We start from the raw sequence: 15,282 nt of genomic DNA, 5'->3' as shown, positions 1-15,282 counted from the left end.
AACATCCCTGACATATTTTATATATTTTAAGGGGTCTTTGGCTAAAAAAAAAAAAAAAAAAAAAAAAAATGAGAGCCTCTCAAATAATAAACTGTATAAATGGTTAAATGTTTTGGGTTATTTCACAGTTTAATCATTGTATATTTTGTCTCTTTATCATGATTAGTTATCTCAGAATGTGTATTTAATTTCCTTAATTTTAACACTTTGGGTCTCCGTACATTAGGTGATTGTCATATTTCTTGAAAGGGACGCTCAAAAATTCATGCAGTTTTTTGCTGTGTTGAACCAAGTGGCTTATTTTAAAGTTATTTTTTTTTATTATTATTTGTTTATTTTAATAGTAGATTTTACGGTTTGAAATTTAAACTCCAAAATCTACCATTTTAAATGGAGCTCAGCTCAGCAGTTCCATTTTATAAACGCACAACCATGAATGGCCTTTATTTTGAAACTTGTACTCGGAAATTATGCGTTTCCTTTATTGCCGGTAGTCTGATGGTCGATGCTAGACGGGAATCCCAGACCCGCGAAATATCTCGCGAGAGTGATCATTTCAACCCAAAGCGTGATCTTTTTCTAACAAAGTGTATCTGTCCATAAAGTAACCCAGATATTAGTCACAGTGGTCTAACATGAAAATACAAGTAGATAGTAGAACGTGTGCAAAGAAGAAATAACGCGTGACATCTCGCGAGAGTTTTGCAGATCTAAGGTTCTCGTTTAGACACGACGACTGCCCTCCCCCGCCGCAGCCAGGCACACGCACTCCGCCGGTGACTCGTCACTCCGCGGTGGAAGATGGCTGCGGCGGACCGGCCCCCGGTCAGGGAAGGGATCCGGATAGTTTTACTCTGTGTGTGCTGGTACACGGTCAGCTCGGGGGGCAACATCGTCAACAAAATCATCCTCAATGGATTCCCGTACCCGGTCACGGTCTCCCTGTTTCACATCATTTCTATCGTCGTCTTCCTCCCGCCGTTGTTGCGGGCATGGGGAGTCCCCAAAACAGAACTGCCGAGCAGGTATTACCGTTGGTATATCCTGCCTTTAGCTTTCGGAAAATACTTTGCATCTGTGTCGGCACACTTCAGCATATGGAAAGTACCAGTCTCATATGCGCACACTGGTGAGTACAGCGGATTTGTGTTAATTTCTGTGTTAATGTGAGGCCACCTGGTGCGTGTCAGCAGCAGCAGTCGGGGTAACTTGATGATGTGTCTGTAGTGTCAGCTGATGTTAGCTTCGCGGCTAACGCTGCCCGGACAACTCGACATCGACATTTAACTCGCTGTGGGCCCCGGTTTAATGTGATGTCCCGTGATCGTGAACAGACGGGGTTTCATGAATTAATTACCGTACCATGGGTGCTCTGGCTAGATTTTGGTCAGATTTAGACTCCCTTGAAGAATAACTAGCTCTAAGTGGCTTCAGTTAGCTAGCTAGCCAGCTCGTCAGGGGGGAGGGTCCATTATTAAACCTGCAGTGTGCTTCTCCAACTTTGATCTCAGACTGCCAGACTAGCTAAATCACATCACAGCTCCTCAAGTATTTGATTTTCCCACAAAAAAGCCAGTCCAAAAGGTTTATTAGTTTACCTGCTGCGGAATTTAATAACACTAACTGACTGCCTGTCTCATGACAGCCACAGCTTATAGAAGTTTCATTCAGTTGCCACTTCATTACTCTTTCGTACACTTAGCTTAGCTACAGCTACACAGTGCATGGTTAAAACCAATACAGCCTGATAGAGCAGTCCTATGATTAAGCCTTCCTTTATTAAGGTTGTAATGTTCAGTCTGTTGAAACTGTTAAGAGGTGGTCATTCAACTTTATGGTCTCTTTGCAGACTGCAGTTTGTAGTGACACATTTCTTGTGATGGGAGAAGTTCTCAAACCTTTTATAAACCATTTTAAAAGTATCACCACCGTAGTACTAGTGTAGAAATACTTTGTCAGAAGCAAAAAGTCCTGCATTCAGAATTTGAGTCAAGTAAAAGTCGTGAAGTATGTGCATCGATATATACAGTACATGTATAATATTTTCAATGCACTGGATGCAGAACATATACATAAACTCATTTTTTGCTCTGATCCCTCAATTGTACTTATCAAACACGTGACCATTAAATTTTCTAAAATGACACTGGAGGATTAGAACAATAAACTTCCACTGGTGAACTGGTGTAGTAAACCAGTTAAGTTATAATGTTCAGTTTTATGCAATAAAGTTCAGCAGCACCATAAGCTAACTACAGCCTCCAAAATGACCATAATCCTGAATCAACACCTCTCTAAAATTAAACTTTCTACCCTTCATATTTACTGCATTCATTTTAGCTAGCCAATATGAGAGTTGCAGCTACCATTACAATGAAATCTTAAAAGTTTGAAAGGCCTCACTTTACTTAAAAAATGGGCTGCTGTCATCTTGATGGCAAGTTTGCTGAATCTAGCTTTGATATTAAAGTCTGAAAACATATGTCTTAATATTAGCCTGATAGTCACCATCCACTGAGCCCTTTACCATTGTAACATCATGATTTAAAAGTGCCTTAGACTTATGAATAAGAATTTTAAGGAGTGTCAGCCAGACAGCACAAAAATGAAGGTTGGGTTTATTATACTAGCACCTTGCATCTGATTTACTAAGGAAATATCAGCATAAAGTACTGCCCAATTTGTAATTAATATCCAACACATACAGATATTAGTAAAAGTATATATATACTGTATCATTGTTGAATGTGATGTTCCCCAATGGATATTACCATATGCCAATTCAGGAGACATCACCCATCCCTACTTGATAATTTTAGTTTTTTTTTAATTGATCAAAGTGGTGCCACCACTGTTAGTGACACACCAGGATACACCTAATAGTACGTCAGTCAGTGACGCAATACAATAGAGGCATGCAGTTCCCCAAGTGACGCAAGTTTAGTGTTTGACAGAGGTGTGGGCCTGGCTGTGATGACAGAACATTTGAAAAAAATAAGTTTAGGTTATAGTCCAACATTAATGAGTCTTTTACTCTTTACCTGCTGCTGTTCAATAGCACTGAATGTTCGTCAAAGAAGCAAACTGATTGTTTTACTTTCCAGGCTGACATTGTCCCCTTTCTTTTTTCACAGTCAAAGCCACAATGCCAATATGGGTTGTGCTGTTATCAAGAATTATCATGAGAGAGAAGCAAACCACAAAGGTGAGTAGGCATGACACAGGAAACACGACACAAGGAAACACAACACAAGGCCTGTTCTGTCTCTCTGTGATGTGGCACCGTACAGCGCCTGTACTGCATCTCATATTACGGCCATCTGCAGGGGCTTTTGTCCCTGAACTTGATCAGATTTGATCCCTGGGAGGGTGGAGGTCAGGGAGGGAAACTAACTTTACTTCAACCAGCTGACCAGATTCACCTGTCAAATCCCCAGATACACTCCCTACTTTACACTCACCTCTTGTCATATTACAGGAGTTAACTGAGATTGTGTTGATGCCTGTCATTTGAGGGCTGTTTTCTTTCGTGCAAAGTGTTTTGGTATGTAGGGTGCAGTTGCTGGAAAGACTTCAGACAGGTGGCTGAACATTTCCAGACGAGGGGGCAGAGTTATATGAGAACTAGGGGAAGCATCAGATCAGATTTTCTGGCTCAGAGGAGGTTTTAGAGGGGCGATCACCAGTTATGTGCACAAACTCTGTTTGATTTAAATCTCTGAGTGCAGAGAAACAGTGGGAGGCATTTTTACTAGATGGACCGGTAGATCAACCTGCTAATTAAGTGTATTCTGGAATGTAGCTCACTCTAAGTGTGATATCAGCTTTATAGTAGATAGAACGTCTTCACACTTAAAACAGAACCCTCGATGAGGCATTCTGTTTTTAATCACAATTTGAACAACAGAAGTTTGTCAAGTGGTGACATGATCATATTACTACATACAAATTATCTCAAAGCTGATAATATTGTTACATTATCAAATTATCTAGTGTTGCATCTAGGGATGCACCATATGGATTTTTTCAGCCAATACCAGTGACCAGTAATTACTTGCTTCTCATAGCAGATACAGATAAGATAACCAAAGTTCATATAACCTGTAGTTTATGCAGACCTGAGGGAAAGAAAGGCTAAGATGTAGTGAGCAAAGATGGCCGAACCAAATCTGACATCACTGTTACAACAAAACAGTTCTGACTCTTAAAATGTTCATTTATTTTTTCTAGTAAAGTTCATCAGCTGTCTTCACAAACGTACTTCAGCTTTCTCAGCATTTAGCCTAAAAACGTCCAAGGTCAGAGAGCTGATTTGACCTAGAGTAGTAGCTCTGCAGCAGTGGCTAGCTGTAGGTAAAATATATTACATGATTTGTTCCAGCTTTGTGCAGTGTGCATTTGGTTTATACTCTTCCACAGGACGTCTTTGTAGTTTAGTATAACTATAACGTGGTTCTGTCTTAGTGTGGTGGACTGTGGAGCCGTTTTAGAAAAATCAGATCTCACTGATTAAAGATAATGAACCTCAATATTCCCTCAATTTAGTATTAAAGAATCAGGATCAGAGGCCAAAAAGCTTGATATGTTTGAAGCAAAGTTCCCAGCTTTTGACATCTCTGGATACAGTATAATTTTCTGTCCTGACGGTCCAAAACATTTTCCAGTCAAGGTTTGTTTAATGTGAATAAGGAGATCTCTGAGTCTCACACCAGCTTGTCATGTTTACTTTATACTCGACAGTTCAGAATTCAGACAGGAGGCGTTTCATGGGCTTGGATGACGTGTTACTGTGTGTGTGTTTCCATGTGTGTCCATGTGTGTCCGTGTGTGTGTGTGTCCATCCATCCCCTGCTTGAGGAGCCGCCAGCTTCACTGTACTATATGAAGAAAACTCAAGTTGTATGAAACACTTTAGAGCAGCTGATATACTGAATAGGTGCTCAGTTTAGTGTTTAGACTTGACTTGTCTTTGTTAAAAAAAAATGTCCATTTACAGTCTAGACTTTCAAACATCATCAAGTTGACAAATTGGAGTAAATGTGTATAACTGAGCTCCAGAGGTCCTAGTTAAAGTTGGTGTTGTACTGGACTATGCTTATTTTAACAAGGGCCTGACTGATACTTGAGTTTAGGGGCTGACGGCATTACCAATGTTGGGGAGTAAAAAAAAGTTCTAATATCAATATATGGGCCGATATTCTTTATACAGAATATTTCACATGTAAACCGTTTAGATCATTGTGGACTAATGCAGTATAACTGATATTGAAATGGGTTTGGGTATTGATTATTGGAATAATGGAGCTAGAGCATCAGGTGAGGTTAAAATTAGGGAGGAAAATGAGAGAAAAGCGAGAAAATCCCTGTTGAAACACTGAAGTGGGCCTAAAGGGAACATCAGTGAATTCAAAGACGATAAATTTTATTCTATTCTTTTATTGTCTATACATGCATACATACATACATACATACATACATACATACATACATACATACATACATACTTGGGCTTCACTGCTAACTATGACTTTAATCCTAAAACATATAACTGAAGTAACTCATGGTGACAGTGTGCATTCATACTGTGCAGGTTGTTAATTAAAAAAGATAGAAAATTGTCCTATTTTGTGTTCAAAGGACTTTATGTTCTTATTGCTGAATATTGTTTTTTGGGTACAAATATTGTATCAAAGTTTAAAATTCTGGTATCATGACAACACGAGTACATACTGTATGAATACATAACACTGTCCTCAAATGCACGTGTGTCGTCTCCCAGCTTTTCCTGTTGAGTGCAGAAAGCCTTTGGGACAAACTTTCAAAATAAGTCGGGACACTTAAAATGGGACAGAAATGTAGGCCTGTGCCAAAATAGACGAGCCCTGTCTGAAGCCGCCCCTTCACAATAATGTATTTGTATTAAAAGTACAAGTAGAGCAGACACTCATGTTCAGCGTGTTAGCAGAAGATAATTCTGTTAACTTTTCATCCTTGTTGAGTTGAAGTTGTTGCCTGCAGCTGCTCTGCTTCCTTGTAGTACATCCTGTATATGTTTAATTATCTACTAGCAAATTAAGATAGCTGTGTTAAAGGAACAGTCTACAGTTTTGGTTCAGAGCCAACATTCTCAACCTGTCTGGCTGAAACAAGTTCTTAACCTGTTTGTTCATTTCTTGTATGACTTGTTCAGAGTTTTAAACTTTGATACAATGCTGCTAGAGCCAGAACCAGAAATTGAAAACCAATTAATATAAACAGGCAACTTGGGTAACATAAGGAAACAGCTTTTTGAAGAGAAAAAAATACTGGGAGAATCACCACTTCTACCTTTCAATTCTTGTGATTGAAAGCTCAGAATTTTTTCCTCCTTACCTAATATTGTTATCTGCATTGGCCCCAAATATCAGTCAGGCTCTAAATACAACCATGAAAAAAAGATACTTGATGCTTCTTTCTATACCACTGCAAAAAGAAAAGGAAAACTCCTGAGCACACAAAATTAAATAAAAATAAAACGTTTTGATTTCCTTATCATGGTGTAACAACCTGCACACAGTGCTTTTATAGCAAAAGTGAACACTGTCTGGTTTTGGTTTGCAGCAAAATTTCAAGCAGTGTATAAGTTTGGTACTTTTTAAAGTAGGGCTGCACAGTTGATCACAGTATTATCGAAATCGCAGAACAGCCAAGTGCAATATCCAAATTGTAGAACCAGAACCAAATCGCAGCTTTTTGAAAAAGAAAAAATCTTTTACAAACATTATTATAATGAAGTACTGTTGTGCTGCAGAGATGTCCTTGCCTAAATCTCCAGATGAATGAAAATATGTTTGTTTGTTGCAGACCACAACCAGTATCACATTATCACAACTTAAACTGTTTGTTTTTTTCTTGTTTTTTTTTCTCAGTCAAAATAATCACAATATTACTTTTTTGCCATGTCATGCAGCCTTATTTTATACTGTAATTGATGGATAGTATATTGCTGTCTTGACCAATAAAATTGCAGGCAGTTTGATCATTTAATGGCAGTAAACTAGTGAAATCGTCCAACGAGTCCTTCATGCATGCTGTGTTTTCTCAGTTTCTTTCAGTGTGGTTGGCGGAGGGGAGGAGTGGGTGAGTGAGTGGGTGGGTTGGTGCACAAGTGGGTTTCATAATAACTGCAGGTCTCTCTCATTTTTCATGATCCAGTATTTTCAACACGCAAATGAATCTCTCTGTAGATGTTATGATAGTTTCGTGAGGTGTCGTCCCCAAGTGCGTGTGGTCCAAGATAGAAGGGGTAGCGTGTCCAGCTGCAGCCTCTAACACTGTGCTTGCAGGTGTTCTCTCATCATCTTAACGTGTGTTTGGAGAGATTAATAGAGTTCCTGCAGCAGTTTATAACATTTTGAAAAGTTTACTGCAGACATTTTGTGAGAGCTATTTCTCCTGGGTTTCCACTTTCCTTCAGAAGGTTAAAATGTGGCCGTGCTTTGAATTTTAGGCTTAGAGGAGTGTGGAAATGTCACCTTACTTTTTCTGGGGAAAAAAGTGAATGTCAGCCTGAAATAACACCACACACTTTACTACTCTATTAGCCTGTCAAAGTTACTGGAATAATGATTTGTTGATGTTACAGCAGTGCATAACTACTTTTTAAATTCGGATATAAAGGAAGGCAATCCAGGCACTCCAAAATACAAAGACAAAATAGAAACGACAAAGGAGGAAATATTAAAACACCTTTTTTGTAGTGGTTAATGATTAAAAACCATTGAGCCTCAACCCATTTATGATCTTCAGTTGTCAGTTGAGGCAGTTTTATACAGAGCAACCAGTCATTTATTATTAGCGTTGAAACAGGCCATATTCTTATTCTTAATCATTTTAATAAGAATTAAACTTTCAGTTACTTTCATTGTTGATTTAACCTGACAATTAGTTTCTTTTGGGGCTGCATGATATGATAAAACAGTCATATTGAGATTATTTTTCTCCCTGGAAAAAAAAACTATTAAAATCATTGTGTCATTTTTTGGGTTCTGTAGCAACACACACAGAGAGAACAAGATTTTGGCATCTCTCCAACACTACAGTAGTTAATTATAATGCTGTTTTGTCATATTTTTTTCTTTTATCAAACAAATTTCAGCTTCTGTGTTTTTACATTTGGCCATATTCAATAATATTTTGAATAATTGTGCAGCCCTTGTTTCTATATTAATTGGTTGGTCTATAAAATGTAGAAAACAGGAAATCTTCAGTTTCTTAAGGCCTGAGCAACATCTTCATATTCTTCATATATAGATCGGAATTAATTTGGAAATACTCCTTGAAGCAACTTGATGTTTTGATGATTTCCTGTACTGAATCTAAACTATTGAAGTGTTGTTTGTGTTGCCTCCTGCTGACTCTGCCCTCTCTCTCTCTCTCTCTGGTCTTTCTTGTCGTAGGTGTACATATCGCTCATCCCCATCATTGGCGGCGTGCTGCTGGCCACGGTGACTGAGCTGAGCTTTGATGTTTCAGGACTAATCAGCGCTTTGGCTGCCACACTCTGCTTCTCTCTGCAGAACATCTTCTCCAAAAAGGTAAGTCATTCTCATGCTGGTGTGAGCCACATGATCCCTGCAGGAGGAGGGCTGAGAGAAAAATGTTACTTCTTGTTGGTTTGGTGTGAAACGCCCGAAACAGACTGTGAGGGGGGTTGTGACTGTATAAAAATGCAGTCAGACAAGAGACGTGGTTCTCTGTTGATTAAATCAGGACAGTCAACTGGCCATTTAATACAGTTACCACTGTAACAACAAAAGTGGACTTCAGAGCATAACTCTTTTTTTCTGTACCTGTTTGTTGCCATTATGATTAATTATTGTGTTACTGTGTATGTAAATACACATGTACTTATATGAGCTTGTTTTTGAGACCATTTAGTTTGGTTTAGGTTACATTTATCAGCTTTACTTTCTATATTTTTTGCTTGAATTTAGATTGTTTGTGATGGAGCCTGAGATTGTAGAACTAAGAGAAATCACCTATGATACTTATCTTACTGTTATTCTGAATGATACATTTATTTGAGTGTAAGAGTCATGTTAGCAGAATATTTTCCATGAGGTGATTTTTTTTAATGATGGATGAATGTGATGCCTCACCATCATTTTGACAGATTAAAACACTGAGGTCGATCTACCTCATCAAGTGGTTGTGTCCGTTGTAGCGAGGGAGAAATCACCTAAAGCCATCTTGAGCCAAATAATCTTCATATCAATACAGGGACATCATATATTTCACTTTAAAAAGTTTTAAAAAATCCACATGGGGGATTGAGGGAGAAGATCAAACAAACTATTTACATGTCCAGAGATCTGGAGAGAGAGAGCGAGACGAGCTCAAACCTGCCTGCCCCACATGCCACACTTATCTGAGGAGAGGGAGACACCCTGGCGCTGTTGGCAGAAAAAACTGTGGACTGCAGTACTCTGAGCAGCATGCAAGGGAATGAATTAAAATGTTATATATTTTATTATATTTCTCATCTTGATGGTCTGAATAGGTTGCTAAATTTGTCGTTATTCACCTTTTAGAAGTAAAGGGGCTAAGAGAGTCCAAAAAGTGGCTAAATCTAGTAAGAAAGTTGCCAAGTTGGCAACACTGAGCCCAATGATTATGTTATTTATAAATGAGATGGAAAAAGAGGGATTCATACGGTGGAGGATGGAGGACTTTTTAAATTTTTCTCTCCAAATATGCAAGTTTGCAAAATTAAATGATATTAGACAGTATACGTCTCGTTATTAAAATCAAAATGATGGGTAAAAATATATTATGACAGAATTTTTATGACCCTGTCCGTCAAAATGACGAATAGTAAGAATGTCTAATGCAACATCTGGCATATCTACTGCACAGTCCAGATTTAATAATTGGACAGAAGATTTGAAAAGACATCTTAATGACATTAACGTGGCATTTAAGATAAGCAACATATATCAGAATATATGCACTCACCCACCGTTTCAGGCAGTGGGTTAAATAACTCTGCTTAAACTAAGCTGAAATTTCTTCAGGTTAACAGGGACAGATTGTTTCTGTTCTGTTAAAGGGGCAGGTGAAGTGGTCTTGACTGGCCAAAGTAATTTCTATTTGTGAGCAGAATCTGGTTCTGTGATGTCATTTGAACTTTGCTCTTTCTTTGATTTTAATTTAATCGTGTTCAGTAAGTGTGTAGTGGACAACAGAAAGTATCCGAACAGAGAAAGACCCAAGACTCCACAGCACTATCTCTATGGCTCATGTAGTTATTTATCCAGTTCATAATTTCCTTTTAGCAATCTTTTTTCCCTCCTTTTTAAAGGTGTTGCGAGACACAAGGGTGCACCACCTGAGGCTGCTCAACATCCTGGGCTTTAATGCTGTCATCTTCATGCTGCCCACCTGGGTTCTGGTGGACCTCTCTGTGTTTCTTGTTAATGGAGACCTGGTGAGTGGTAGGAACAGATATTTAGCAGCTATTGTTCAGCAGCGTCTGGCCTGTTTTATGACCCTGAACGCAACCTGACAACAACCGCTTTCCTTACAGTCGGACGTCTCAGGATGGACGGGTACCTTTGTGCTCCTGCTCATCAGCGGTTTCTGTAACTTCGCTCAGAACGTCATCGCCTTCAGCGTCCTCAACCTCGTCAGCCCACTCAGTTACGCAGTCGCCAACGCCACAAAGAGGATCATGGTCATTAGCATCTCACTGCTAATGCTGCGCAATCCAGTCACCGCGACAAACGTCTTGGGTATGATGACGGCCATCATCGGTGTCTTCCTCTACAACAAGGTGAGTCACTTGGACCACTGGGAGGGAACAAGTGAGTGAGAAGGAAGGTGATGAAAGGACAAAGAGCTTGAATTTAAACAGAGGGAGGGAGAAAGTTTTGGAGATTGAAAGCTCATTTTGATTGATTTTTGATTTAATTTTGAAATTGTGACACTAATTTAGTTAGAGGGAGAGAGTCACAGAGAAATCATCTGTTGCTGCTTGAATTTAAATGTCTTCGTCAGTCAGCACAGACTATAAACCAAAACTGATGTACATGTGACAAGCTAATATTAACAGATAACATCAGTCCAATTTAGTGCTCAACAGTTCATCAAAATTTTATCTAAATGATCCCTGCAAATACCACACCATAATCATTGTAATATGTTTTTCATTGAAAATGAGAATAATAATGTAAAATCTATCATTCTCTCTGATATTGCAAATCATATTGCATTTGCAAAATCAGTGAAAATGATCGCAAGTAAATAATTTTTTAAAATTGTTCAGCCCTGGTCTAATTCATGGAAGTTTCTGAACACTAAGTCATCCTGCAGTTTAGAGTTGCTCTTTTGAAAAAAAAACTGCCTCAGCCTTATTTTGTGATAATAAATTTGTTTTGCATAATAATGCGTCACTGTCCAAGTTAACCAGCCATGACGGTGTGCTCCATATAGTCTCTCCATATATAGCCTGTGTGTGTTCTATCAGTCCTTTGCTCTGTTGTTCTTTCCTAATATGTAAACTGCTTGGCACTCTGCCTAAAAGCATCTCTTCGTATCGATCATTCCCCATCCAACTTGTGGCTGTTCACCATTGACTTCAATGTGAAGAGTAAAGTTAGGTTTTATTTATCCTCGCTGGGAAGCATTTGACCCGCCCAGACTATTTAGGATCAGTGGGCAGCCGCAGGGCAGTGCCAGGGGGCAAACTGCTAAGACACCCTGTCATTTAAAATCCATCTGCCCTTCTCCTCTGCCAACAGGCCAAGTACGACGCGAACAAGGAGAAGAAGCTGCTGCCCAGCGCCAAGCAGGACCTGATGTCCTTCGACAACCCAGCGCTGGAGAAGATCCAGGCCAACGGGTCAGTGCCTTTCTCCCACGGCTCCGAGCAGCAGCACAGCTGGAACAACGTGCTGACCGACCACTTCCAGTACAGCCGGCAGACCTACACGACAAACTACAGCAGCAACCACCAGTATGTGGTGTAGAGGAGGAGTTGCTGTCATAGACATCACTGTGTGTAGCTGCCCTCCCAGCGGCAGGCCCTCTCTGCCCCGCACACAAGACTGAAGGCAAGTGCTGTTTGTTCTGGATAAGGAAGAATGACACCAGCCAGTCATAATGGGCCAGTGACATGACCTCTCCCACACTCCTCCCTGTCTAAACTTCACTTTCTGACAGTTCCACTGTTCGTCATGTTTATTTATTACTTTGGTACCAACTATATGAGACGATCTGAGAAAAAAACTAAACTCAAATCACCTGTTTTCAGACATTTTGGTGACATTTTATCCAGAAACAGAAATGTTTCATGTAAAAGTGTAGTTGACCAATCATCTGCACCTCACTGTCTGGAAATGTCTGAGTTTTGTTTTCATAACCAGCCATATTTTGTTTTGGGTTGTTTTTTTTTTTCACTTTCAGAGGGAAGGATATCAGCTGTAATTATTATTTACTATTATTATTTTTATTATAAGAGTCTGTCCTGTTACATTTTGTAACACAAAGCTCAGCGGGAAGGACTTGACACCTTGGTTTTAGGCATTTCATGTGTAGGATTGTCATTTTTCTTCATGACGCACCTGTAATGATGTGAGGAGAAACGACCTGTTTGAGTTGTTCACCTCTGTGAATAAAACATGTTCTGTTATTCAGAAGCTTGAGGCAGATGGGGCTTGTATGTGGACAGAGGAGGATCTTTGGTCACCTAAAAAGATATGAGGAGTTTGTGGTTTTGTAGATTTGGTCTGATAATTTGATACAACTCACACCAGGCATTTTCCACATGTTAGAGGCATGTCTCTATTGATGTCAGTGTCGGTCAGTCCACCATCAGAAATTCATGGTCCCTAGAGAATCATCCCACCGATTTTAGTGATCTGAGCACGGCCATGAGATGGGTATTTGTTTTAAAGGTCCAGTGTGTAACATTTATGGGGATTACTTTCAGAACATCGAAGAAATGGAATATGGTATTTATAAGTGGGGCTTAATAATTAATTGATTAACAGCAAAATCACAGTGTGGTCTCCTGCAGTTTTCAGATCGCAGGAGGTGCAATATTTGTTAAAGGTAAAATGTGTGTTAAAGTACCATTTAAAATAATATATTGTTGTGCTGTAGAGGTGCTCTGGAAAATGAGAAGAATAATGTAAAACTGATCATTCCCTCTAATATTGCAGATCATGTTGCGATATCAGTCAAAATAATCGCAACTAGATAATTTTGCAAAATCGTATGTGTTCATTAGTTTATAATCACCTGAAAATAAGAATCATTTTGTTTTCATTGACTTAGAATCAGCAGTTTATATCTAGAGGGGATTGCGATCTGCAAGCTCAGCACTATATGTCACTAAATCCTACACACTGGTCCTTAAAGTGAAATATTCCACTAACTTTCAATTGGACTGTCGTGAAATTTGTTGCAGACATTCATGTCTCACTCAAGATATGTTACAGTCACTTTGGTGATCCTCTGACTTTGCCTCTGGTGCCATATTCAGGTTTGTATTTAATTTTGTCCAAAACTTGACTGCAAAACTGACAATATTCCCATCAGCCTCAGCTGTACTTTGCATTTAGCAAATGTTATCATGCTGTAATCACAAGGTGAACATGGCAAACATTATACCTGATAAACATCAGCATGTTAGTATTGTCACTGTGAGGGTGTTGGCATGGTAACAGCAGCATTTAGTGCAAAACACTGCTGTACCTGCGTAGAGCCTCACATCTGTAGACTCCTAGTCTAGTTTCTGTACACAGCTATTGTCAGAAAGATTTTGACAGCACTCACTTTCCAATGCGGTTCAAAATTACAAGTGCCTGGTGAAGAAAAATGCCCACATTTCAAAAATAAAAAAGAAATGCATTCATTGTGTCTGCAAGCAAGTGATACTCTTGAACTTGTTGCACACAGATCAGTATGATTTCAGTCACACTTGTTGTCGGCAAGTGTTTTTATCTGCTGCTGTCACAAAGCCTCCATATATTTGAACCAAGATAAACTTTCATGGATGCTAAGAGTGAGACCAGTTCTGTTAACCAGAACCGTCAGTGACCTCCCACAGATCTGTCCTCCTCCCTAAGACAGATTAATAGATCGACCCATTTGTTTTCATGTAGTATTAATGTAAAAAGCTTAAAATTAGATTTACCAAAACAAAGCATCTTTTCAGTCGCTACATACTGTAAGAATGCTCATCTTTCATCTTTCTTAGGGTTTCTAACCATGTGAAATGTTACAGCGATGTTAAAGTTAGTTTGGAGTTGAATAATTGATTTAAAATGATACATAGTTTTTTTTTTTGTTTGTTTGTTTTTTTTCATTGATTATTGGTATTTATTGATCTGCGAAGATTCTCAGGCAGAGTGAGATTGTCTCTCCTGTCAGGCGATTTTGAGCCTGAACCAAAGCTGCTCTGTCGTGTTTATGTTTTTTTAAACATAACAGGCCTGGTTCAAGTTTGCACATCATGAAACAACTGAAATGTGTTTATGCAGATTGTGACGATCTGTCAAGAGACTTTATAGATCTGGTGTTCAATTAAAGCGTCTTTTGTAACATTTGTGACAGATGGTCAGACAGGCGTGATTGAACATGGGACATGCATGAAATCAGAGGTTTGATTTGTGCAATTAAAGATTTAGCTGTAATTTCAGGTAGAGAGGTTTTATTATCATTATTGATTACAGTGTCTGCAAAATTAACTTTCTGTAATAATGATTTAATGGTACAAAAGCCTTTTTTTACTGCTTGAAGAGCGATTTAATTTAGGAAACATGTCGCTGGATAATATGTGTTATCTCTGATGCCCACTGAGCATCTCACTGCAGCAATATAAAGTTTTATTTTCTTTCTTTGTGACAAAGGTCTCAGCATCTGAAGTCAATATTGTATTTTTGCTCATTTATTTTGTAGGGACAAATGCACGTTAATTGAAATTTTTTGCAGAAGTGCCAGTTGTAGCCTGTGAGCTTGTTTTCTCAGCTGATAGATGTGGGTAAGGGGATAGGGCAGTTATGTTCTAATAATATGACTTTTTTTTTTGTGTACTATGTTTGCCTTATATGACAAATTTAAAACACTGTCACAGTTTTAGTCTAGTGAAAAACCCCAAAAGAGCTCTGTGGGGTCGGAGCACTCTGGGCTTCCCAGAAACAAACTGGTATCAATAATTGTCTATTTCTCCTTTTCTTTTGATTTATAGAGGACGCTGGCTCTCACTGCTGATATAGTTTTGTAGCCGAAATAGTGTGT

General features: G+C 38.9%; 1 protein-coding gene across 1 annotated transcript; it reads left to right on the top strand.

The window, feature by feature from the left end:
- The first annotated feature begins 728 nt into the window (after positions 1–728).
- Positions 729–12,473, top strand: slc35e1 (solute carrier family 35 member E1). The gene is made up of 6 exons (XM_084722231.1): positions 729–1,129; positions 3,135–3,205; positions 8,439–8,576; positions 10,343–10,468; positions 10,568–10,813; positions 11,781–12,473. Exons 1-6 carry the CDS (start codon positions 802–804, stop codon positions 12,006–12,008), a joined length of 1,137 nt encoding a protein of 378 aa, XP_084578357.1. The 5' UTR covers positions 729–801; the 3' UTR covers positions 12,009–12,473.
- The last annotated feature ends 2,809 nt before the right edge of the window (positions 12,474–15,282 follow it).

The sequence above is a fragment of the Lutjanus erythropterus genome, chromosome 7, assembly GCF_056507025.1.
Source record: "Lutjanus erythropterus isolate fLutEry1 chromosome 7, fLutEry1.hap2, whole genome shotgun sequence".
In the NCBI taxonomy this organism is placed as follows: Eukaryota; Metazoa; Chordata; class Actinopteri; order Lutjaniformes; family Lutjanidae; genus Lutjanus; species Lutjanus erythropterus.
Note: the sequence above shows the minus strand (reverse complement) of the source record. Positions and strands in the feature narration are given on the sequence as shown.

What these genes read in the sequence shown, in the direction of transcription:
- slc35e1 (XM_084722231.1), top strand. Translation starts at nt 802, where the DNA reads ATGGCTGCGGCGGACCGGCCCCCGGTCAGGGAAGGGATCCGGATAGTT. An exon ending in AGAACATCTTCTCCAAAAAG is followed by an intron (nt 8,577 to 10,342) that starts GTAAGTCATTCT and finishes TCCTTTTTAAAG; the next exon opens with GTGTTGCGAGACACAAGGGT. An exon ending in GTGTCTTCCTCTACAACAAG is followed by an intron (nt 10,814 to 11,780) that starts GTGAGTCACTTG and finishes CTCTGCCAACAG; the next exon opens with GCCAAGTACGACGCGAACAA.